The sequence below is a fragment of the Ascaphus truei genome, chromosome 8 (genome assembly GCF_040206685.1).
Source record: "Ascaphus truei isolate aAscTru1 chromosome 8, aAscTru1.hap1, whole genome shotgun sequence".
Lineage (NCBI taxonomy): Eukaryota > Metazoa > Chordata > Amphibia > Anura > Ascaphidae > Ascaphus > Ascaphus truei.
The window spans coordinates 56,707,208-56,733,071 of NC_134490.1; the positions used below are offsets into that span (position 1 = coordinate 56,707,208).

Consider the following 25,864-nt stretch of genomic DNA (forward strand, 5'->3'; position numbering starts at 1 on the left):
ATTCCTCGCAACCAAAACGGCTTCTGTATTTCTGTTTTAAAATGTATTTTACATATGTGCCTGGCTTTGCCTGTAAAGCATTATATCAACACTGCTCAGAACCATTTGTGAATGGGTGAATTTAGCCCAAATATATATTACCTGGTTACAAAAATGTATACCTCTTGAAAACAAAATGAGTTTGTCCTGGACAAGCAGCTCCCAGACATGAGCCCACCTCCTGTCTTATCTGACAATACTCCGGTTAAGAGAATGCCGAATTCTCCCAAAGGATTAAGCAGTGACCCAGATATGCGCTGGAATGTTATCAATATAATGTGACAGCATTCATGTACCATTTACTGTCAATTTCTTAATACAAGGGATCTCAACTCCAGTTCTCAAGAACCCCCAACAGGTCAGGTTTTAAGGATATCCCTACTCCAGCACAGGTGGCTCATACATTTAATTTTTTTTTAACTGCACACGGATTTCTGCTTAAAAGTCTTTAAATATACGTCACGTATTTCAAATAATTTAGAATCAGATTTGTGGTCTCACGGCCAATTAAGACAACGGGACAATGAGGTGGCACAGATAAGATAAACATAAGAAAATTAAAATATCCTACAGCTCAGGTTACAAAGTTCATCACTGCCAGAAATAGTGTAAAAATACCTATAGTTATCTGATAAAGATCACTGGTATTAGTTTAATTTGGGCCCATATGGGACAGCACCTTGAAATAATCAGAATTTTTTTTTTTTAACATGGATAATTATAAATGATTAGCCCCTAGTGTCTTACACTGGACTTAAGAACATTATTTATTTTCCCTGTTGAAATAGTGTTGTAAAAAGTCTCTTGATGTCTCGATGTGGGGGCTGTTCCGTGACATTTGCATTATTTAATAACATGGCTCATCTCAATGTGCCGTTCAGCGCAGCCGTTTTCATCAGAACGGGTCTAGACAATGATACTTTGTGTCTACTCGGATATGTGCAAATGGTCATTTTGTGTCTTTAAGGATGAATGGCAGGATGGGCACACGCTCACGGCCCCTCTCCTCTTCTATCTGTACATTATGTCGGACACCTTAATGCAGGGGTATGCAAACTGGGGGGCGCGAGATTCTCTGCAGGAAGGGGGCCGGGGGGGGCGGCGGCATTTACAGAGGTCCCGTGCTATTCCTGAAGGCATTTTAATTAAATGCTGGGGAAACGGCGAATGCCTCCGTAGCTCTCTCTTACCTTAGCTCAGATTGCTACTGGTGACGCGTCGCCATGGCGTTGTGACGTCACAGAACGCCGGAGCCAAGGTAAGGAGGGGGGGGCGTGAAAGCCGGCAGGGGGGGCGCATAAGAAAAAGATTGCGCACTCCTGCCTTAATGTATGTATGTATAACTTTATATAGCGCCATCTGTGATTCAAAGAAGTAATTACACGTGATATAATAACAGAACACATAATGGGAACAAGCGCTTGACCCTGCCCCAAAAAGCTTACAATCTAAGTGGTAAGTGGGAAGAATTTACAGAGACAGTAGGAAGGTGTTCTGGGAAGTGCGTCTGCAAGGGGCCAAAGTCGATGTATGAGGTGTATAGCACCAGCCAGCGGAGCTACCCATATGCTTCGTTAGAGGTGTGTTTTAAGAAGGGTCCTAAAAGTGGAGAGAGGGTGCCAGTCAGATATTGGGAGAAAGGGCATTCCAGAGGCAGTGATTGAGAGGTTTTAGTTAGGAGAGGGCTCTTGATACAGAAGGGGTAGAGAGAAGACATCCTTGAGCAGAATGCAGGAGTTGGGGCGGTGCATAGTGAGAAATTAGGGCTGAGATGTAAGGCCGGGCTTCTATTGGCACAGAGCTGAAGGAAAGAAAGCAGAGACAACTGTGAATCAGACAGGAAAAAATAATTCCACGTTTATTTCAAAACTGGATTCAAGACTTATTATATTTAGAAATAAATTGCACAGTAAATGACTTGTTGGAAGAGATGCCATTTGGGCAGAGTATAAATGGGCCAAATGTGCAGCACAATTATATGCTTTTATGCTCTTAGTCCTCCATTTATTTTAAGAATTATAATTAAACTCCCTTTTTTCTTAAAGCTTCATTTACCCAGAAAACAAGATTTTTCACCTGTCATTTAAAGCACCGAAAATGGAAGGGAATACAGTAGCTTTCTTTTTTGGGGAAATAAATCTTCTGTAATGACTACGTACAATCCTGATATCTTTCGATAGGGCCAATAATTCATCAGAATAGTCCAAAAATGACATGGCATTAATAAACTTTGTATGCACCAGTCATTACCATCCTAATCATTCTGTTTATCAGTCCCAATGGTTAGAAACCAGTGGTGTGTGTGTGTGTGTGTGTGTGTGTGTGTGTGTGTGTGTGTGTGTGTGTGTGTGTGTGTGTACTACCCTGAGGAAGGTCCCTATAGGACCGAAACATTGGATTATTTATGTGCTGATGTTTTGTTGTTAATACACTGTTTGTTTTGGTATAACGTTGAGTGCTGTTTCTTTGCTTTCGCATTGGGGAAAGCAGTTGTTTATTTATCATATGAAGCAAGCACCTTGAATAGTGACAATTTGCTTGGAGTGCCATCTGTTCTGTTTACAAAAAAAATTTTTTTTTATATATATATATATATCTATATCACACACATACACAGATTAAAAAAGAAATAAACACAGAAAACCCTAATCATAATATACGCAAGAATGTAGCAAGGTACAGTATTCACTTTTCTGGGCTCAGTAAGAGGCATCACAGTGCTTTTTACAATACTCATTTCAATAATGATGTTCTCAAGTAAGTTAAGTACAGAGCACTTGGGACTGAGAACATCATGAAGTTGAAATAAGCCATGTTCCAAAATGTTTCCAATACAATCTGCCTGGGTGGCATTTGATTGACAGTAATAGCAGCATCATGACAGGACAACCAGTAAAGGTTTAGGAAGTCAGGTGCTCATACAGTACTTATGCCCAATAACAGGACTAGAGATTGCATATAGAGCACCCTACACTAGATATGTTGAATACAGAAAATAATTTATTGCCATCACGTTCCAAGTGTGAAATTGGACAGAAATTTTCCCCCTACTTTAGCTGTGACTTAAATCCATTTTCAATAATGCCCGTTCCAGATATATTAGGGAGCGTTTACCCAAGTGTCGTAACTGCAAAACAAACAAAAACGGCACAATATTTTTTTCTAAGAAATAAAAGCCGAATGTTTTTGGTGATAAAGCTGGTGCTGCTGTGGTGCCCAAGTCAAAACTATGCCAGATACATAAACCTATACACCAGGGGCGGCCAACTCCAGTCTTCAAAAGCTACCACAACAGGACAGGTTTTAAGGATATCCCTGCTTCCACACAGGTGATGCAGTCAAAGACTGAGCTACCTGTGCTGAAGCAGGGATATCCTGAAAACCTGACCTGTTGGTAGCTCTTGAGGACTGGATTTGGCCACCCCTGATTTAGATATTGCAGGTTGCAAAACGACATTTATTGCTAATCACCATAACTTATACACAAAGTAAACTAAAGCATGGCCGCTTCGACCATACAACAGACGTCGGATATCTTGCAGTAACCCAGCTGCCATACTTTGGCTATGCTGTATATTGAGCAATGGTGGACTCCCGATAGAATGAGAAGCCCAGTCTTCACTGATGAAGTTGGCCTCCACCAATTAACAGTTTCCTAAGCAAACTCATTACGATCTTGACTCTACTCAATCGGGACCATGTTAATCAAGTTGGACAGACTTAAGAGATCCAGTTTTACATTGGTTTTGGGGAGGTTAATCTGTGCCAGACAAAGATTTTCTGGTATGTAAAGAGCTACAGGTCCCACCAGTAGATTAAGTTAGTAAAGGCTACAAAGAAGTAATAATGTCTGTTCAGCAGGATACAGCACACAACAGTCAATTGTATGATACATCGCAACGTTTTCTCTTGATGCTCACAAATACAGGATACCTCGCACACCAGCTGAAGCACACCGACAGCAAAGATTCACGTTTGCTAGAACCTTGCGCAGGGTTATCAATAATATATTGCACATGCAGACACATGAACCAGGGGTGCTCAACACCAGTCCTCAAGCCCCCCAACAGGTCAGGTTTTCAGGATATCCCAGCTTCAGCACAGGTGACAATCACCGAGCCTTTGAGCCACTTCTGCTGAAGCAGGGATATCCTGAAAACCTGACCTGTTGGGGGTGGGGCTTGAGAACCCCTGACAGACCATAGGATTCAAGATTTAGACAGACTACAAACAAGTATTTAATCATACTCCATTTCATATGGGCCTGGCTGTGCGCTCTGAAGAAAACGGAGATAAAAAGAGAAGTGGGTTTGTGCCTGTGGCACAGTCTCAAGTGGTTGAGCAAGTTCTTGGCTATCTGGTAAAGTCCTTGTTAGCTTCAGGCTCTGGCAATATAATTAGATAATAAGCTCTTCAGGTTAAGAAGTGCAATCTATGTACAATGCAACATACCCAGTAAATGCTACAGAAAAATAAACCAATATATTTCAGTCGCAGTATACACATTAAACATTACATGCTTAGATTTCATGAGGTCAGTTCTTATAGTTAATGATCTTTTTACATACAGTATGCTGCATTTTTCACAAAAGACTCCAATGTGTGACTGCTGAAGATGGGAAAAAAATTCTCCTTCCTAAAGACTGTCAGAAATGTGTGTATACTAGCATCATCTGGGAAATGTCCCAGTCATTTCAGGGAATTAGAACACTAACAGCTTACACAAAAGAAGATTTTTGAAAACGGTTACATATACAAGAGGCGAAATGATCCCAATTGTTTGGTACCATGTGGGATATTGTAACAGCACAGAAACTTTCAGCAGTGACACCAACGCTGGTCTTAGGCTAAGGCCCCGCTCCCAGAGTCAGCGCACCCGCACTGCAGACAGGCGGTGCGCTGACATACACAGACCGCGATATGCGGTCTGTAGGGAGCGGGAGCCGGAGCGGGAGGTGGGCGGGAGTGGGAGGCTTGACAGGGAGGGGGGGCGTGGCTTGAGCGGAGGGACCCGCTACTCTCCCCCCCCCCCCTCCCTCCACGGACTCGGGCTGGAGCTGCTGAGGGTAAGTTTAAACACACACACACAGACACGCAGGCACTCATACATACACACACACACACACACACACACACAGGCAGGCACTCACGCACTCATACACACACACACACACACACACACACAGACAGAGGCAGGCACTCACGCATTCAGGCACACACATACACACACAGACAGGTACGCACGCACTCAGACACACACGCAGACAGGCACTCACCTGCTTTCAGTCCACACTCCTCCCCGCTCCCCGAAGCCTCTCCTCCTCCCGAAACCTTCCCTCCCCATTGGCTCACAGCCACACCACGTGACGCGTCAGCGCTAGGAAACACCATTCTGTTGTGTCTCCTAGCGGCTGACGCGCCACAGCGTGTAGTCAGCTGTGCCGCTAGGGGGGACCGGCTCGTGAGGATTCCCCTGCTGGTGGGGAACTTGCGACATGGCCGCCCGCGCCAACGAGCGCAGCGGGACCGAGGCCTTAGGCCTCGTTCAGGGTGCCAGAGGCAGGAGTTGGAGGGCGGGCTTTCGCGAGGGCGGGCGGCAGTCTGCTGGGCGATGTGTGTTCATCCCCAGCAGACTTTTTCAGGAGTTGAGGAGGGGGCGGGGCTACAGACGTGAGGTTAGGGATCGAAGTTGCTGTCTTGAAATCATTCTCAAGAATGATTTCATTGGCTGCCGAGGTCCCAGTGACGCTGCTGCAGCTTCAAAAAACGACTTGGGTTGTTTATTGAAACTGTAGCCAGCGTCAACTCCGTACTTCGGAGACAGGGCAGCTGCTACCCTGACAACCAGTATTCAATTTGAATACATTGTGTCCCACGGCAGCTCGCACGTCAGCACGCCCTCCCTCCGAAGCCTGCACCCTGAACGAGGCCTTATTGTTGAAGTATAACTAATAAAAGTGTATTTCCTTAAATCAGGGGCGGGCAAATCCAGTCAACAAGGGCCACCAACAGGTCAAGGTTTTCAGGATATCCCTGCTTCAGCACAGGTGGCTCAGTCAAAGATTGAGCTACTGATTGTGCCGCCTGTGCTGGAGCTGCAACTGATTGAGCAACCTGTGCTGAAGCAGGGATACCCTGAAAACCTCGACCTGTTGGTCACCCTTGAAGACTGGAGTTCTGCCCCTAGCAGAAAGGGATATTACAGATCGTTAACATTTCCTTAAACGCACAAACTAACTGACAAGTATGAAAACATCACTGTTGGTTTTCTGTCAGCAGATGGTGCTAACATGCATTTGCAATATACCACAGTTCTGCTTACAACTGTAGGCTGCAAAGTTTGTCTTTAGGGGTAATGTATTCATTACTGTGTGCTCGTTATATTCTTTCAGTAAATGAGCAGTGGCTGATAGAATGAGGCATGCCCATGCTCTTCATCCAGTACAAATACATAGAAGTGGAGACGGGGATGCGATGCAGTGAGCTGGAATGGATTCAGTGATACTTCCTGAGCGGTAGAGAGAATTGCACATTATTTATCTCTGGGAGTCTTAAAATAGTTTAGGTTTGCCAGCATAGCTTCCTAGGGCTACACACACAGGAATTTCACATAGGCAGGCCACCCTTATAGGACTCCTATGTAGACACACTAGTTTATTTCAAGGACCAAGAATGGTACCGATGTTGTTCAGAAACGTACTGTGATGCCGAGTGTCATTAGCTGAACATGACAATGTCAAGACTTGACATTGTTCAATCACTGGCGTCCTCTGCTGAACTGAGTGACTGGTTATATCATGAAATCCTTACACTGTAAAAAAAAATAGCATTTTGCTCCTACATGATCCAAAGTCATAAGGCGTTTTCTATTCAACAGACGGCGTCAATGTTCACATGTATTTATGTATATCTTTATTTATGAAGTGCCCACAGTGTACTCAGAGCTTTACAAAGACAATACAGGGAATTATAATACAATAACTGCAACAAAGTTAAACAACAGGAAAGGAACCTCCTGCCCGGAGAGCTTACAATCAAACATGAGGGTGCAAGCCGTTTATATTACTGAATTGCGTAATATTGGCACTACCCTCGAATCCCTGTTAAGGGATCAACGGGTGTGTGTATGTTTTTTATTAGGAATCCCTGCAACGCAGACTCCTTGCAAAGGAAAAGTCAGAGCTCACACTTACCCCAAAGGAAGCCCATCTCAAAATAAATCCAAGCTTTGTTCAGCAAACGGCACACCCTAGAAGGTCACCTAATGAAGGAAGTATCTGTAAATAAGTCACTTTCCAGACAAAAGGACACTTCATTTACGGTAGCTGCTATAGAGGAAATCGGACGTGATGCATGTCGATGCATGCAATGGGCACCTTCAGCATGTTTGCCGCCAAGTCAGCAAGGGAGGAAAACACGAAATCGAGTACCAAATGCTACACACGCTGGATGTTCAAAATGAAGTTCCGGTCGGTGGAACATTTACCAATGTCTACTGTATGCCACAGGGATTGCCAACCTTACAGAAACACCACTCAGAAGAGAAGACCGACACACAGAGGTGTTACCTCAGATAATGGAGACAGTCAGGATTTGAATGTACCTTTATTTCAGAAGAGAGAAAACGAGATATGGGGATCCCCATGACAGAACGTGATTGCAGTGTGACCAGGCGGACAATGCAGTGGTTTCCTCCGAGAGAGCAATGTCTTCTTGTTGAGGACATTTGAACAATAAGTTTCAAGTATTTTCTGCCCTTTTTCACATTCCTGTGGAGGACTGGGATACTTTGAGGACTTTGTGTTTCTTACCGTCATTGTTTGTGCGATGTGTCTTATGAGGAATCCAGGTTCAGGAGGGGCTGGGATATAGAAGATTCATTATGGCAGTCAATAGCTTCTATGGAATATTTTTTGATCATTCATTTTGTACTGAAATAAATGTAGAGAGACTATTTTCTCAATCAGGTAGGTTATTTTTTAGGGTTTTTTTTTAAACTAATGAATGCTGTTTTACCCATCAAGTATTTTTGTAGATTTTAGCTCGTTGGGGTGAAAAGCTAGGAAAACTGACCACCTGTTTAATTGTAAATATAAGCAATCATCTTGAGAGTGCTACTGTATTTAAGGGTCATTTTTGTATCTGTTATCCCCCATGAGTCTTGACAGCACCTCTGTGGTTTTATTCTGGTGATAGAAAAGGTTCCTGATATTGACCGCATATTTCGTTTTATATACTGAAATTAGGGCTTGCGTATGTCTCCCGTGTCTTGCCATGCATGGGGTACCCATTGATAAACTGGCATATAGTGACAGAGGATACTCCTATTACTGCATCACTCAAGGGTTCAAGATATTCTTTGCTACAAGAAGATCAAACCCCGTTTCCTAGTAGATTGGAAAGAGAACTGCAGAAGAGAAGAAGCTTCGAGTTACACCAACACCGTGGCCAAATATTTTCATTTGAAATGTATTCCGAGAGATTTACACCCTAATCTTTGCAAAGATAACAAATTTGGTTCTGTATGGGAACGGATTTTGAACAAATGTTGATTTGATTCAATCATTTTAATGATTGAAACTCTGCAGAAGGAACAGAGATTGGTGGAAGAACAGAAGGAACAGAGATTGGTGGAACAACAAATCGTTAAACTTATGATACATTTTATAAATCAGTAAAAAGGAACAGCAATAAGGTCTCATGTGGCACCCACATACGCCGGCATGTTCATGAATGCTTTTCAAGAACAATTTGTTTGTGTGTTACATAGACAATGTGTTTATAAGCTGGGGAGGTGAACCAGGACAATTACAGGACTTTGTTGGACATCTAAATCGTCCACGAGACTTAAGTGTACGCTCTCATGTGACATGTAGTATCAACTACTTGGACACACACAGATATCCTGAGGCGAGGTTACCCAGAGATTTATATAAAAAGGAAATGGATCGTAATCTGTTTCATGCTGAAAGTTTTCATCCCTCTTATTTGAAGGACAATCTCTCTTTCAGCCAACTACTGAGAGTGCAGAGACTGGCGAGTGAGAATCGGGATGAGAGATTGGAAGAAATGATTGACAGATTTGAGGAGAAGACCGAAGCGTGAGTTACTAAATAAACAAAGCGAAGGTAAAAGTACTAGATAGAGGACATTTGCTTACCCATAAAGAAAAGGCAAGTGATATGAGACAGCAAGGATCCCTTTTGTGTTATCCCTTGAATGATAAAATCCAATGGATCATTAAAGACTAAAAAAAATCTTCCAATGTGAGGTCTCCTTCCCATGTAGTTTTAGATCACCTTTGTTTTCGTATAAATATAGTCATCATAAAAACTAGGATTACGGCGGATTTGGGGACACGGAGGGAATCCAACCAAAAAGTTTTAACAGCTAGTGTGATCCCCACAGTGGCACCAAATATCAAATCAGAGATCACCATACATGTAATTCTGAATTTGTGATTTACCTTTTAAAAATGCCTGTGTGGATTTATTTATATTGGAGAAATAACTAGACCCATAAAGAAACGCATAGGTCAACACAAAACCAATATAAGAAGGCCCTGACCATATTGGAGCCATTTAAAGTTTCTGTAGCAAGACATTTTAAGTCAAAGGGATATAATACGATTCAACTTGGATTCCAACTAATTGATTCTATACCACCCCAAATACAAGGGGACAGACAAGGAGACTTGGTGGATTAACAAACTCTTAATGCAGATCCCCCAAAAAGGGCTTTATGAGGATTATTACTGATTACACTTCCTATAGAGTGACAGGGGTCGTCGGTAGAGGATGCTTCAGCCAAAGCAAACCGTGGGCAGAGACCAAGGCCCTGATCACAGTTGCATATAGACTTTTCAGACTATTTCAAGGTCAAACATTCTTCATTGTTGTCGATTCATTGTCTGAATGGCTATAGCAGTTGTTGCAGTTGCAACATTACACATTGTAATCCAAAGTGTTTCGATAGCTGTTTGCTACACATTGTCTGCTGGATACCATTGTCTGGCAATGGTACACAGCATAAAGCTGCAGTTCAAGCTGTCGTTTACAAAAAAATTATAATAATAATAATAAAAACATTCAATATGTGCATCAATACAATCTACACATTGACAAGTGATTAGTTAAATTAGCTAAATTACTGGATAGGTCTGTTCTCCTGTAATGGATAACTGAAATTCGGCTGGGGGTTCATTAAATGCATCTTGGGTAATCTTCTGCTGCACTGACAGCCCAAGTAATGTGAGGAAGATCATGTGACCAGGCAGGCACTAGATTCAATTGGTTCACTGCTAGAGAGGGCAGGGCTAAAAAAAAAAAAAAGTGATGCTGTTTCAGAAGGGGAAAGGGATGTGACTGTATATGGTTACTATAGGAACAAATGCTTGTTACATTAGAATACATTAAAAATGTCTAAAGTTCTTTTTTTTTTTTTGCTACAAGTATTTTCTCATAGTACAAAACTAAAAAAAAAAAACACAAGTAGGGTATTGCTTGAACTGCAAAAAACATACCCCTGAGGAAGGAAGCAGCGCTTCTGAAACGCGTAGGGTGGTCACGCTGATCATACTGCCGAATCTTTGATTTATCCCCCCCCACTGACTGCTGTACAGAATCTGCCAACACGGACTGAGAAATAATTGTCAAATCCTAGGCGAATCTGCTGCCGTCGTTCACGGGTTGGCTACACACTCTGACTAGTGTATCAAGAGCGGCGATCCACCCACACACCAGCCGGTGTGTGCAACTCTTCACAAACGGAGGATCAACGTGTCCAGCTGCAGTTAGCCACTGAGGAGAGGGGATACTCTCAAATATATCCACTGCCTGCCCTTATCATCTATCTGGTGAGTGGGCAATTCGACCATTGCAGCAGAATATCAGTCTGACCTATCTCATTTGTTATATGTACCATCTTCATTATTATTTTTATGTCTATTGTATGTTTTATTAAATGCTAATTTTATTTCTTTTTCACCTGTTGATCACTTCAGCTGTTTGTCATATGTGTTATATGTTTTGTGTGTCACATATCATACAGTATTATGCTATGCACTGTTTTTATTCTTTTAAAGCACCCAGCACTTCACCTGGAGTCACCTCGAGATCTGCACATCTAACAGGCTCGGCTGTTCATATCCTTTAATTCATTGTTCTATGTTAGGCGCCATAGATACACATTCCATTCCATTGCTTGAACTGCAGCTTTAAGAGTTCAAGAAGTGAATGGAGAGGAATTATTCGTCATGTCCCAGCTGCACAAGTTTCCCTCATCAAATGGATAAGTTGCACCAACAGTTCAGACTGCTAAAGACTCTTTGAAGAGTACCATGGACGGTGATTAGAGTCTCTGAGTGGCAAATGCATGTAATTCCTTGCACCACTACAGGCGATAGCCCTGTAGAACTACTGATGAATCAATGGTTAAAAGACACGTTTAGACCAGCTACTTCCTGACTTGGAATCCAAGTTTCAAGCAAAACCAGATTGTTGCAGAACAATGATCCATAAAAGTTCAGCTGAGTTTTGACCCTGACAATACGGTGCATGTCCACAACTATGCAACTGGGCCAACAGAAAATACACACTTGCAATTATCCTTCAGCTACAGGACCAGTAAAATAAAAAAATGCAAATTCTTGATGGCAAGAGACTTGGAAGATCTGTTGACCAAATGAGAAGTCAAGGTCCAAACTGTGGATATTAATCTTCTGAAACAGTAGAGGAAACAAATTCACAGGTACTCTCGTCTTTCCAGAACTACCATTACCTCTCGCTGCTTAAATAATTAAAGAAAAACTAGCTGAGCCCACTGCCATTCCGGGAGAAGCAATTCAAAACCTTGGAGTGGATCATTCAACAAGAGCCACCCACCATCCTAACTATTTAAAGGACTATTTTATCTAGCAAGGAGGGTTGTGACGTTTTTGGTGTCATTGTGGCAAGCTCCATTTTCATTCAGCAGATGCACCCAACCTGCATTCATAATACACCACTGTTCTGCTTAAAATTGTTAGCTGCTCAGTTGTTGTTATTGGAAATCTATCTATTCCATGCTGTGTACTGTGTGCGTGTTAGAGTTTTTCTACGCTACAACAATACATGCAGTCCTACTGAGACGTGGTCACAGAGCTAGTTTGAGTTTTTTGATTATTCGAATGGGCTTGGAAAAGGGCCCACTTGGCAATAGGCTCAAAACATTACCCTCTATTGAACTCTAAAACTTTGAGCGGATTCCTTTTTCTGGACTTCCAAAACCTAAAGTTTCTTGTGACTTTCACATACTGTATAACGTAATGGGAGTACATTTGCATTTATGTATTACATGGCGTTGTTGGACATAAAATTGACTAATTGGATTCTGCATTTTCTTTCATAATCCGTTACATATTTTGGCATCACACATGCCCATTTTGCAATTTTATTTGACTGTTCCTGTCCACCAAGTGCTAGAGATCCAAACTACATCATACTATTTGATACATTAGGGGTTACTAGGTGCAATTTGGCTACTATAAAGAAAGGTTAAGCCCAGCCATTCCCCTATCCGTCTGGGTGGATTTGCAGGATGTCCCTGTAGATCCACCTTATTTTGGCTCATCTGGCCCAAAACCGAGGTCTTAATGTCTAAATGTAAACCTTTATTTTGTGTAATGTTTGGGTGTACTTGTATAAAGACCTTCTGTGTTCCCAGGACATGCAGGGCTGGCAAAACCCCTCTGCCCAGCCTGCATGTCCGGGAATCCATTTGGTGCTTGTACTGGAGGGGGAGGGGAGGTTAGGTGGAGGGACAAAGACAGAGTGGGAATGGATGGAAAACGAGCAAGGGCAGTGCTGGCTCAAAGAGCAGACCTTGTGCCAACACCCAGGTGCCTATCAGCCCGAGATATACAGCCGGCCAGGGGAACAGTTGTCAGGTCCCAGTCCTGTAGGCACTGTTCTAATTGGCAGTTTGAAGTTCCCACTCTAGCCTAAACCTGTTGTCACACCAACTAATTGGCCATCACGGGCAAGCCCTTGCGTTGTGAATGGCCCACGCAACATTCATGCTGTGATTGGTCGCCGCTTCGTTTCCCATGCTTTTCAATGGAAGGGAAACTATGTAAAGGGGGTCCCATCTGAGTTCCAACGTTCATTCTACTGCTGGGGTGGAAGTAGACTAAGCAGTGTGCTCCTAGGGCTTTCCCGGAGACATCCAGAATGAGGCTCGAGGCTGATCCAAGCGGGAGATTCAAACCTGCCTGTGCCTTGAGACTTTGCTGCTTGCTGGAGACGCAGAAGACTAGGCTCTGGGCTGATGCGAGCGTGAAATTCAAACCTGCTTTGAACCCTAGGACTTGTATCTTTGCTGGAGAAGTAGAGAGCAGTAAGATTTTTGAAAGTGCTCGCTCATGTATATCAGCACCAATGTATGGACGATCCCTACCCCTACGGCGTGTGGCTGCAGCCCCTGGGTAAGTCTTTGAAATGGCGCCTGGCACCTAGTCAGTTAGGATTCCCCCCGTAATCCCCCGTTTGGTAAGTGTTAGCTCTGTTGGTGATTTCATGCTGCATCTACTGGCTCCGGAAAGAATAAATGTCATTTATTTGACTCGTGTGTCCTGTCTGGTGCCTTGATCCCGGTGTTAACGTCTGGTTATCCGTTGCATTCCTCTTCTCGGTACAACTTTTATTTTGTGAATACACCTGCCTTGCCACACCTTCCTCATAGAGTGCTGCCTGACACTAGTACACACTTTGTATGCAGCAACAAAAGGAAAAGTATAATGTATAGGCAATATTGTGGCCAAAACGTACACATTTACGTGAAGGCGCTCTAAAAAGAAGGTCTATAAACCCTTGCTTCCAATGGTTACTGAAGCAAAGTATATTATATGCACTGGTGTGTTAATAGAGTTGGATTTTGAGACAAATCATGAGTATTCTGAAGAAATTATCACTAATACTTTGGCGTTTTTCTTTGTCCATTACTCTACAGAATGAACGCTCCTCATCGCGAAGAAATGTTGAAGTTACCAGTCAACCAACTCCTCCTTTATTTACTGCAGAATACAACATTCACATCAAACTGTATTCTTCTCCTTACCGGTATATTCATAATACATTGCACAATATACAGACACTAGAACATGCTTTTGCAGAGAGATTTGGTAGGAGAGAGCTGGGGGGGGGGGGGGGGGGGGAGGGAGTGTGACTATAATATGTGGTACTGAGTGGTAAAGACTACCACTACTTTTTATTTTATTAACACACTTATGGTCTCACTGCCATTTTATTAAGACGCTATCCCTTTCTAAGCGTAGTGTATACATCTTTCTACAATTTGGTCAAAATAACTCTCCCTTGTTAAATAAAATTAGAATCAGACAGTAACACTAATTTACTTTAATCCACTTCAACCACCAACTGTAACCAGCTCCATGGGTAAGAAGTGCTGTCTCTACTGTTCTGTACACAGGATACCACAAGTTTCCATGATGTTAGTAAAACTGCTTCCAGCCTAACTGAAAAAAGAACAACTTTGTAACATTCTGGCGGCAGTGCAATCTTACATTTAATTTAGGCACAGGTGAAAAAGGAGCGAGGCTGCAGGTATGATGTGGCCTTTTCAATAATCCATGTGGACATTGTTCATTGTAGTTTAGAAGACCCCACAATTTGTATTTGTGTTCTGACCCTTTTATAAAATGCACCCCTAGCACTGATGTATTGCAAATGTTACAAACCTGGCAATTATATGATGGTAACCAAACTCCTGTAGAGCCCAGTAAGACTTTAAAAAAAAAAAAAAAAACATTTCTTAGGTTCTGTAACCTGCATCCTGTAAGGACCATTGTTCCGGCATGTACTTTAATGATGCCGGCTGCTAAATCTGACTCTGGTAATGTTAAAAAAAATATATGCATATTTGTAAATATGAACCCTTTAGCAAAGCTTCCCTAGTATGTCTCTAACCCAACCCCCCCCCCCCCCCAAAAAAAAAATCAATGTCACAAAACAAATGACTTGCAGCTCATATATAGTACCATGCTGATCCTGGAATTAGAATTGGTCTGGTAACCTCACAATACAGTGCCACAGTGATGGATAAAGACAGAAAAGGGTCAAAGAAAATATGAAATAGGTTTATTCTGGTATTGTGCTTACCCTGACGCTCACCCCCCTACAGAATAAACACATTAGTAAAGTGAAGGCCCAGAAAGAGCTTAAAAAAAACATGCAAAAGGGAGAGTACTGTGCATGCAATGTCTTGTATATAATGTATACCCTGTTCACTTATGTAACCATGTACTATTTGTCATCTTAACTATGCCCAGGACATACTTGAAAACAAGAGGTAACTCTCAAGGTATTACTTCCTGGTAAAACATTTTATAAATAAATAAAAGTTTATGTTCTTGGCAAAACGAGTATTATTATTATTGGAACAGGACAAAAACAAAATCCCCTTGTGGGAAGCAGGGGGTAAAGTTAAAACTGAAATATACCAGAAACTTCCAGAGCAAAAAATGGCGTGATCCTGAGAGCGCTCATCAAAAAACTCAATAAAATGTCATTATTACTGAAGAATACATATCTATATTATCTATTATCTATATATATATTATCTATATCTCTATCATCTGCAAAAGAGAACAGAACAGCTGAATGCTCTCACTATAGCAATGAAGAACTTCTGACTGACGTATAATGTTATTTGGCATTTAAGAAAACGACTGCATGCTTTTCCCAACTGTACACACAAATACACCCATGTTTGCCATCTGCCGATAAAACCGCTCCGTCAGCGGGGAACAAATGGACGTTGGCACATTCTAGTTCTCACAAGGCGGTTTGTAAAGAGGATCAATGGGTTAGTGGTTAGAACATATGAATGTGATTCAGGAGATGCTAATCCCAAGTATATCAATATCATACAAACCCATTTAACCATTTCATCAGCTTGCCAGCTTTGAAATGCGTGTGCCTGTTGTGTACTATATAGGACTGTTCAGAGTGGTCTTTGTAAGGCATTGATGGCCAATCCAGCATTGAAGATGTTAACACTTAATAAAGCTGGAAAGTGGAAACAGTGGCCTGTCTAATCTGACCTCCATCCCCTCTCTCTAAACCCGGGGTAACCCGAGTCCCATGTGATGAAGCAGGGACATCCTGAAGACCTGATCAGTTGGTGGCCCTTGAGGACTGGGATTGGCCACCCCTGTTCTAAAACATCTTACTAGACACCTTATTTACCTTACAAGAGAGTGTCTTACTAAAATATGACAAAGTGAGACCGTGTGTTAATAAAATAAAAAGTAGTGGTACTCTTTACCACGTGTTATAGTCTGTTATTGTTTTTGGTACAGCAGTTGGGACATTGAAAAGGGAAGAATCTGCTTAATTCTATGGGGGACTCAATCTTAATTAGCTGAAAAAGTTCTCTCCCCTCCCCACTGCAAACCCATAGAAATTAGCAGAAATCACCAGATAGTTGAAAAAAATAAAGAGAAATTAATTACATATTAAAATACACTGAACAAAAAGGACAAAGTGTCTCCTCCAAGGCGTTTCACACCGGGTTGGCACTTTCTCAATGGTGAAACGCCTCGGAGGAGACTTTGTCCTTTTTGTCGTTTTGTTCAGTGTATTTTAATATGTAATTAATAAATCTCTTTATTTTTTCAACTAATCTGTTGAATTCTGCTAATTTCTATGGGTTTGCAGTCCCACCAATCTCTTGCTTTTTTTTCTTGTTCGGCATTCTTGATTGGCACAACGAACATAGCCAGTAATGATGCGTCTGCACGACACACTTGCTCGAGCGCCGGCCAGTTGAATCAGACTGTGTACCGCAAGAAGCAGACGAAACCCCCCACAGTGATCACAGGAGAAACAGGGTCGACTTCCATCTCTGGCTACGACTTGGAGGTAATACCTTAGCTTTCTTCGGACTATCCGGGCTGGCTTTACATATTACCCTTCAAGTGCTCTCCTCAACATATTTGGCCTATTGCATAGAAGCGGATCTATACAGTACTTATGCCAATTGATATTACCCGTTATTTTTGATGACAAAATCAGCTTACAACCAGTGTTTTTCCTAGAGCTTTAATAGACTTGTTTTTCATATACATATCTTAAAAATAGAGTCTGAGTTGCTTTAAGATGCTGATGGAGGTGGACATGGGAGGTCCTAACCTCTTTTCTCTCCTAAGTCTCCTTTAACCATCTACTGGTAGAGGGAGCATATATGCATTGCAAAGGGTAATTGTATTTATCTTTAACATTTGATAGACTTAAAAAGCGATAAAATGGACCTAGTAGCGACCAAAGCCAATAGGCGCGTAAAAGAAGCTATGAATTGCCATACACCCCACGGCTAGAAATGAAAATGTGGAGAAGCATCAAATCTGTCCAAATTTGGACCGGTGTCCCAAGTTATTTGGAATTGAATGGGTATTATTATTTGAAGAGAGAAGTACAGGGCTTCTGGCCAAAGAAATATTTGGTATGATAAACAGTGTCCACAAACACCACACACAATGTCAAATCCGTAGGAATGCAAGGATGCAAGGGTGACAGCAAATCTATACATTCTCAGAAAGGGGAAGCATTTTATTTCAAGTTCACTGGTTGTTACAGAGCAATAAAGACATGGGACAGGCGGATGCACACACACCCAGAGCTGCTTTGCAATGAGCCCACCCATATTATGCTCAAACTAAATATTAAAGTAATTTTAATTTTATTATAGCTCTTCCCATAACCATTCATTTTTATACATCCCTAGCAATGTGCATCACACTGCATATTTACCTTATTTTTTTATTTAAATATATATTTGTTTTACTTTGAGTATTTAAACAGTCAAAGCATCCAGCTATTGTCAGTCTCAGAAAATATTGATTTAAACAAATCTCTTAAATATTGGCATTGTTGGGAATTTCCTCACAATGTACAGAGCCAGGTCCCTTTAACTACTACTTATTTACAAAGGAAGCTTGCAATGTATATTCCATGGAAGCCGTTTGAGTGCTTTCTATATGATCTTTTTTGGCCTAAAAATTAAATACATCTATACATGGTAGAAGAGGTATAATAACATGCTCCTTTCACTGGGGTTACAACCTCATATCTTGGGATAGAGGCTTAAAAAGTAGAAATGTGATGCTAAGAAAAGCGGAAATACTATTAACCATATACTTTAATATTCCTTTGAGCCATACGGAGAGAAGGGGATTTGAATTGGCTTTGGACTTCGCAGATCCTTCCATCAGACTCCACGACACAAACGGGCTGGTACAGCTCACAGAAAGGTTACAGTATAAATGTAATATACAGGGCAAGGATTCCCATTAAGTAATATGGAAAAAGTATACACCCCGACTTCTTATAAGGGGTGTTGGAAAAATGCAAACAACAGTACAGGTCGCAGCAGAATACATTTCATTTGTGAATATCCAGCATAACCCTCAGCACGTAACTCCGCGGAAAAGCTGATCTTACATATTGTGATTCATTGTAATCTCTCAGAACTTCTTTCAGACCAATGTCCTTAGCTACACAGGTATTTTGTCGAGTAATATGTTATGTCATGTTGCTGTACATTGTGACATCGTCACCAATGGCATGTGATTATTTACACAGTGATACATGGTAGATGTCACCTCACAGTAATGGCCATTTGCTAAAATATCTGTAAGTGCAGAAATAACCCCATAAGTACGCAAGGATATCCTTCTGTATAAGCTTTTATTAGTCATTGTGGAAATATAATAAATACGTTTTATTAACCATGCTTGAGCCATGGCCCATTTTATCCAGTAGAACAGAATGTGGAAAGGCTACTGTGTGATGGGGAATATGCTTTGCTCATGATAAAACATACCTCCCTGCTCAGACATAGATTTAATTCCCAGAAAACACTGCTGTTTATTCACCTATAACCAGCAGCAGGCTCTGCATCAGGAGAGGCCAAATCCAATCCTCTAGGGCCATCATCAGGTCAGGTTAAGGATACACCTGCTTTAGCACAGGTGGCTCAGTCAACGATTGAGCCACTTGTGCTGAAGCAGAGATATCCTTAAAACCTGACCTGATGGTGGCCCTTGAGGACTGGAGTTGGACGCTCCTGCTCTGTCATTTGCAACAAGTTACCAGCACAATTTGAATATTTCTAGAATGGGATTCAAAGACGCGTCAGACGTGTGAATACCTGGAGATGTGAGAAAAGCAAAGCGGGAGAGGCGCCCTGCCAGCTTTAAGGGTGTTCCTTTTTACGGAGAGGCCAATTCACCCATTTCAGTTGCTAGAAGTCATGCAAATGAGATAGTGACACAACAGTGCATGTAAAAACAGACTTCTTCCGTGGAGATGGAAAGAGCAGCGGTCTGAGGTTTATCTGTGGTTTGCTCTATATACTGCAGGCAGATAAAAGTTGAACTTGCTAAATTATTTTCCAGTACTTTTTTGGCCTTTTAGGGTTAGCCTCTTTGTTGCAGGAAACTGCAAAGCCAAAAAAATAAAAAAATGATGCGGCAACAAAGGTACCTTTTATAAGGGAATGTATTCGTAGGATTAATGGGCAATTATAAAAACATTTTTTGCCACGGGCTTATTTTTGTGCGTCTTCTGAAAATTGAAGAGCAAACAACCTTGTTTATAAGCCAAATCCAGTTACACTTCGGGGCAAAGCAGATCTTACAGAATCCTTAATGGTGATATAATTGCAATTGAATGAAAAGGTCAGGCTAATATATATGACACCCGAAATAAATAAAAAAGTACAGCGACCAATCCCACTGTTGCATTCGCTGCACTCAAACATTTGAGTGACGTTAGGAAAAACTTTCCTCGGGATCTGTTTGGAAAAAGAACGTGATGGAACATGCATGGTCTATACACCAATATTACTGGTTCTATTGAACTATAATCTAGTAAGAAGGCTTCAGGTGCACATTGCTAAACATGTTGGGTGTTTAAAAACGAATCATAAAAGGTTACCTAGTGCTGTATCATTTTTATTCTTGATTGAATTATCGTCAGGATATGTCCTTTGAAAAGTGTAGCCTCAAAATTTGAAATTAATACAGCTAAGGTGCTAAACTAGGGGGTGGGAAACTCCAGTCCTCAAGTTCCACCAACAGGTCAGGTTTTAAGGGTATCCATACGTCACCACAGGTGGCTCAGTTTTAAACAGATTGAGCCACCTGTGCTGAAGCATGGATATCCTTAAAACCTGACCTTGTTGGTGGCCCTTGAGGACTGAAGCCAACACCTGTGCTAGACCCCCCCCCCCCCCCCCCCAAAAAAACTGAATGCTCCGGGAACATTTACACAAAAACGGTTTATAACAGAGTAGGGAAAAACTATTTAACAACAAAAAGCATGCATTTATTTCAAGGAATTTGTTCCAACACCAATTGGCTTATTAACAGAACATTACAGGTCTGCAGCCATCAAGAGAAGCCCATAATCTTTGGCGCGGCTGTTTGCCAATTCCCAAATTAGGTGACAAATCACTGTACAACAGGTGTGCTCAATTACAGTCCTCAAGACCCCCCCCCCCCCCCCCCAACAGGTCAGATTTTAAGGATATCCCTGCTTCAGCACAGATGGCTCAGTCTTCGACTTTCTTCAAATATGTTTTTATGAAACGGTTCTTACCTGATACAATTCTCGTAGCCAATTCTTCTGTAAATTTTCGGTCTGAAAGATACAAATGTAATAAGAGATTAGCTTTCAAAAACACCCGATCCAACAAGTACAGGCAAGACAAATTACTGGTGCTATGTCATTCGGTCACCCACAGTGTATCAGATTGTCTTTGTTGTTAGTAGGGTGAACACATCGCAGGAGAATACCAAGTTAGGACAGGCAGAAATACAAAACCAAAAGCTTCACTTGGAAGGTCAGCCCAAGATATGTGATCTAATGCAGAAACAGATCACAGCCCGCCCTCAACTGATTGACTTGCACGTTAGGAGATTTCGGAATACTAAAATACACCCCACAGGGCAGAAGGGAATAACTTTAGCATTGGGAAATACTCATTGCGTTTCTTCTTAATCATCATCACAACCAATATTTTCTAATGTACACAAATTTAAAAAAAAAGTTTGCTCACAGGGATAACAGCCTAAATGGTAGAGTGAGGTAGCAGTACTAAAGGATGTATTAAGCACTTTTGGGAGAGGGTGGCATAGGCTCTAGGCTACTGAAATGCTGCCTCTGATTCATTGTTTTTTTTTGAACATTGCACAGGTCTTAAAACTGCAACTCTTAACACCCCCTCCCCCAACCAAATATCACTTTTTTTTTTACCTTACATGACCAAAGGTTTTTCCTAGAGCTGAACTGCAGCACCCAAAGCTTCAGGGCTCCTAATTTGGCAAGATTTTGCAAGAAAAACAAAGATGGTTGTGGGGGTCACCCAAATCGGAAGCTACAATATCCTCTCAAGGTGTTGTTACAGCTTTCTAATGCCTACCAGAGTGAGTCTGACCCCAGGTGCCATATTGTTTCTCTAACAAGTGAATTATAAAATTAAATATATTAGGAACTGTGAGGTCTCTGTAGGTTGGAGTACTGCAGTTCATCTCCAGGGAACACACACACACACACACCTGGGTGACTAGACCGAATTATAGCCCCGCCCTGTTCTGCCCAGTGAAAGGGATGTCACTGCAGGATAGATATAGCGGAGAGGCTTCTCGAAGGTCAGGAACCAGTAGGAGTTGAAGAGGGATCTCACTGTGTATAGTGTATATAGGTTTATAATAAAGATATGTCTAGCATATGGTACGGATTCCCTTTGTTTTATAGTTCGTTACAGTGCCCTGTTTAGATTGTGTTCCCAGGAATAGCTCACACTACTCTAAAGGCTCACAGAAAGGCAGCCTATGCCCAGAGGGAGTTCCCCAAGCGTTAGCCTCAAGGCATAGTTGGACTTGCGCCATCAGAGGTTCCATAGTTGATTCTCACCCAGATGGTCACGTGATGGCATTCAGTACCCGCGATGGAGATACTGATCACAGTACAAAGCCTGGCAGGGGCCTAAAGGAGATGGAGCACTATGGACTCTACAGCAGAGGGATCCTTTGGGTAACAGGAGTTAGTCCAGCCTCAGTATCTTCCCAATAGGCCGAGATAGGGGGCAGCTCGGGAAGAGGATAGACAGCACATATAGAGAATAGTGATATTATACAAAGTGATGTGTAGCGTGTTATTTAGATTTTAATCAGTGGTGCTTAATAAAGCTGCTGTTTGCATGAATAGGTCCTGGCGCACATCATTGCATCACCAACGCCCAGCCTGCATGGAACCATCACCCTGACAGGGTAATCAACACTGAACAGGCCAAGTAAGAGACATTTGTTATAAACTCCCTAGGAGACAGGCAGGGAGGGTTACACACTAATATACACATATACAGAGATAGAACTTATGACATGCGCTCCACTGGCTTGAAATGGGATATATGGGTACCACCCAAGTCCCAAGTACACTACAAAATAATTTATGGGACAGATAAATCGGAAGATTAGTATTCTATAAATTGTGCGCTCACATCTCCTTTACTTGAGTTGTATGCCAATCAATCCATGTGACTCAGGACTGCAGGTGAGTACATGTTTATAAGGATGAGGCAAATCTCCTAAGGGTTAATTCCCTGGTTCACACGTCAAGACACAGCTGACAAGGTGCTCTCCGCTGATGTCATCGGACAAAACAAGGGCGGGCTATCCAAGGCTTAGGCAGGAGAGCCTCACACGCAGCGTTGGCGAATCAGCAGCCAGCGGTCTGCGCTTGCAGAAGACCATGATGGGCAGCTCCCAACATTTGCTGAAATCCTGCAAGTCTGTTTTAATAATGCGCAAACACACTTATATTATCAATATTATACCATGTATGGCTTCTTGATTTTGAAATGACCTCTAAAAGAAGAATGGAAATTTGGCCCATCCTTATACACATGTACTCACCTGCAGTGCTGAGTCACATGGACTGATTCGCATAAAACTCAAGTAAAGGAGATAGGAGCGCACAATTTGTAGAATACTAATCTTCAGATTATATGCAGCAAGACATTCTACACTATGTTGGGTTTCCTCCTTCTGTGCGCTTGGGTCTTCACTCGAATAACCCATTTTTTGAGAGGCTCCCGAGTGGGGCCCTCAGATTTTAAACGCACAATATAGGGATAGATTTATCCTTTTTTTTTCTTCTTCAAATCACTACTTTTGATCTAATGTATTGTTATACTCGCTTACTGTGGAACTGTGCACGGTTATGTGCATGGTGGATTGCACTCAACTAAACAACCATCACCACCATCACCACCATCACCATCATCATCATCTAAATTGGGATGTGAAGGACTCCCATCTTGTTGACGAGCATCGCATGCTAAAAGTGAGATGCCATTTTGTGTAAAGAACACGCCCTGAGCCCCATTTTATATTATATATACAAAAAGAATAAAACAAGCAGCTTTAAAACGATCTGCTTAGTTAAGATGTTAATTGCAATCTGCAGCTGGGAAGAGAGGGATTCAACAATACATTTGACCTGTTTATAGAACTCCCTTTTCCCCCATAGACACATTTGAAAATACACTCATGACATCTATGGAAGCGATTAGTGTATGGAGAGGATCCATATAGACACAGAACAAGGGATATGTACTAGTTTGCACCAGCAGGGCTTCCGATGCAGTTGAGAAAAATAACTTCGCTTACTGTGTACAGTATACCAGTTGACTGATAATTGTAAAAAGGGTATAAATATCCCAGCAGTGTGACCGGGAATAAAGCACGAGGACATTCCATTTGTTTGTCAGTAGTATTATTGTTACGATGCTATTGTACCTAGTGACAGCATTAAAACAGGATAAACACCGGCCTAAAGAAAGTAGTGTGTGTTTTAGAACGGAGGAAAACAAAGTGAAGTCCTACAGATATACCAGTGGTGTTTGTAGGACGGTACCACTTTGAGGAAAATGCAGTAACTAAACTTCTTAGGGTCTTAGTCATGAAGGAATTAGGTTTAGCAAATTGTAGTAACATTTATATATATATAAAAAAAAAAAGATTAACGGTTACAAAATGCTGGGTAACAATGCCTGCAAGTAATTCTCTAATTATATAGCACTGATGTATCAATTACAGAATAAGGATCCTATATAAAATACTGCGGTTAAACTTTTGATCTTGTATCATTAAATTGCTTATCCACAAACTGGTCTAGAGCCCTTTGTAGTACAAGTCTGACCTCCAAAAAACATTTGCTTTGACCTTACACAAGAGGCAATTCAAGATGGACTTTTTTTAGTCTTCCTTTTTCGGAGGTAAGTATCTCGGGAAGCAAGGTGTCCCCAGAGCCAAAATTAAGGGGGTTGAGCTCCAGAGACACCTTGCTTCAATCCTATATTAAAAAATAATTTTAAAACATTGCGTGAATTGCTCCTTTAATGCATTAGCTAGAGCAGCTGTGCGCAAACTGGGGGGGCGCAAGATTGCTGAGGGGGAGCGCAGGGGTTGCAGAGGCCCCGCGGTCTTCCCCCAAGGCATTTAAATTAATGCCGGGGGACCGCGTGAGGCCTCTACAAATTCATTTACCTTCAGTGACGCGTCGCCAAGGCAACACGGCGTCATTTCATGTGACGTCACGTTGGCATGGCAACGTGATGTCACTTGATGCCGGAGAGGAGGTAAGGGAGGGGGGGGCGCGAGCAGGGAGGGAAACGCACACCGGAAAGATTGCGCACCGCTGAGCTAGAGTATTTTCTTGAAAGACATACAGCACGAGTCAAGAACAAATGTGTGCCGGCCACAAACATTTCTATCTTTCTCACTTTTTATAAAAACGTGACTTCAATTTTGATTTGTATTTGTTTTAATCATAGGCATTATCTCCTTTTTGATATATTTTGTACATAAGTGTAGGAAATAAAGCAACATTTTACTACATTTAGTGACAGGCGGTGGGGTCCAGTTAGTAAGATGGGACTCACGTGCCATTTACCAAAGGCCAAGGATTGGCATTTATACAAAAACATCCCAATTTACATCCATTGTACCCAACCTTACAACACAGCTGCAAGACCGTGTCACAAACCATACATTTTTATGCAGGGATGAACAGATTTACAGAAATGCCAACCCCTGAGGTTTGGGTCAAAAAAGGGCCAATTTACATCAAATGGCTGACTTAGAACCGTGAGACTGATAGCACAATGCTACAATGCTGTGGGACTTACAGAAAAATCAGTGAAACTTGGCAGGTCTGGATTTATTGCGTGACCACAGCATCTTCCAATGTTCCCTCTTGTAGCACTACACATTCTGTATGACTTCCCTCCCCCCTTCTCCATGTTTGTGATGCTATATTAAGCCTGGATATTATACAGGCTTAAACAAGCAGCAGCACTGAAAAACCTCCATTAATATTTAATGAAAATAATGGTTTTTCATACCAACTGAGAGCTGGTAATGTCTGACACTTAGCGGGGTTAACAGATCTATAGAAGGAGTTTCACAAATACCCATCAGCCCCAGTTGGGTTTTAGAATATAGGCCAGACAGCACTAGGGGATTGTACGTGAAAACGTAAGGAGAGACAGCCAAGCAATTGCAGGCTTATAGTTTGCAGTCAAATAGGTGTTTTTTTTTACATTGAAACATAGAATTTGATGGCAGATCAGAACCACCGTGTCTGCCCAATTTCCCGTCTGGTGTAAAAGCTCAGACCCAATTTAATCCTTGGAAAATTAAAAATATACATCTATTTTTTTTTATATAGCGCCATTCATGTACATAGCGCTTCACAGCAGA

General features: G+C 41.8%; 1 protein-coding gene across 8 annotated transcripts in view; it reads right to left on the reverse strand.

The window, feature by feature from the left end:
- The window catches only part of INPP5A (inositol polyphosphate-5-phosphatase A), a 334,901-nt gene that overhangs the window by 223,672 nt on the left and 85,365 nt on the right, over positions 1 to 25,864 (reverse strand). For 5 of the 8 annotated variants that reach the window (XM_075612175.1, XM_075612178.1, XM_075612176.1 and 2 more), the window contains 2 exons: positions 20,697 to 20,738; positions 10,562 to 10,663 (listed from right to left, as the gene is read on the reverse strand). In XM_075612175.1, coding sequence (XP_075468290.1) covers positions 10,562 to 10,663; positions 20,697 to 20,738 — 144 coding nt within the window. The remainder of the gene's footprint in view (positions 1 to 10,561; positions 10,664 to 20,696; positions 20,739 to 25,864) is intronic. The other 3 variants (XM_075612182.1, XM_075612180.1, XM_075612181.1) reach the window with 1 other exon arrangement.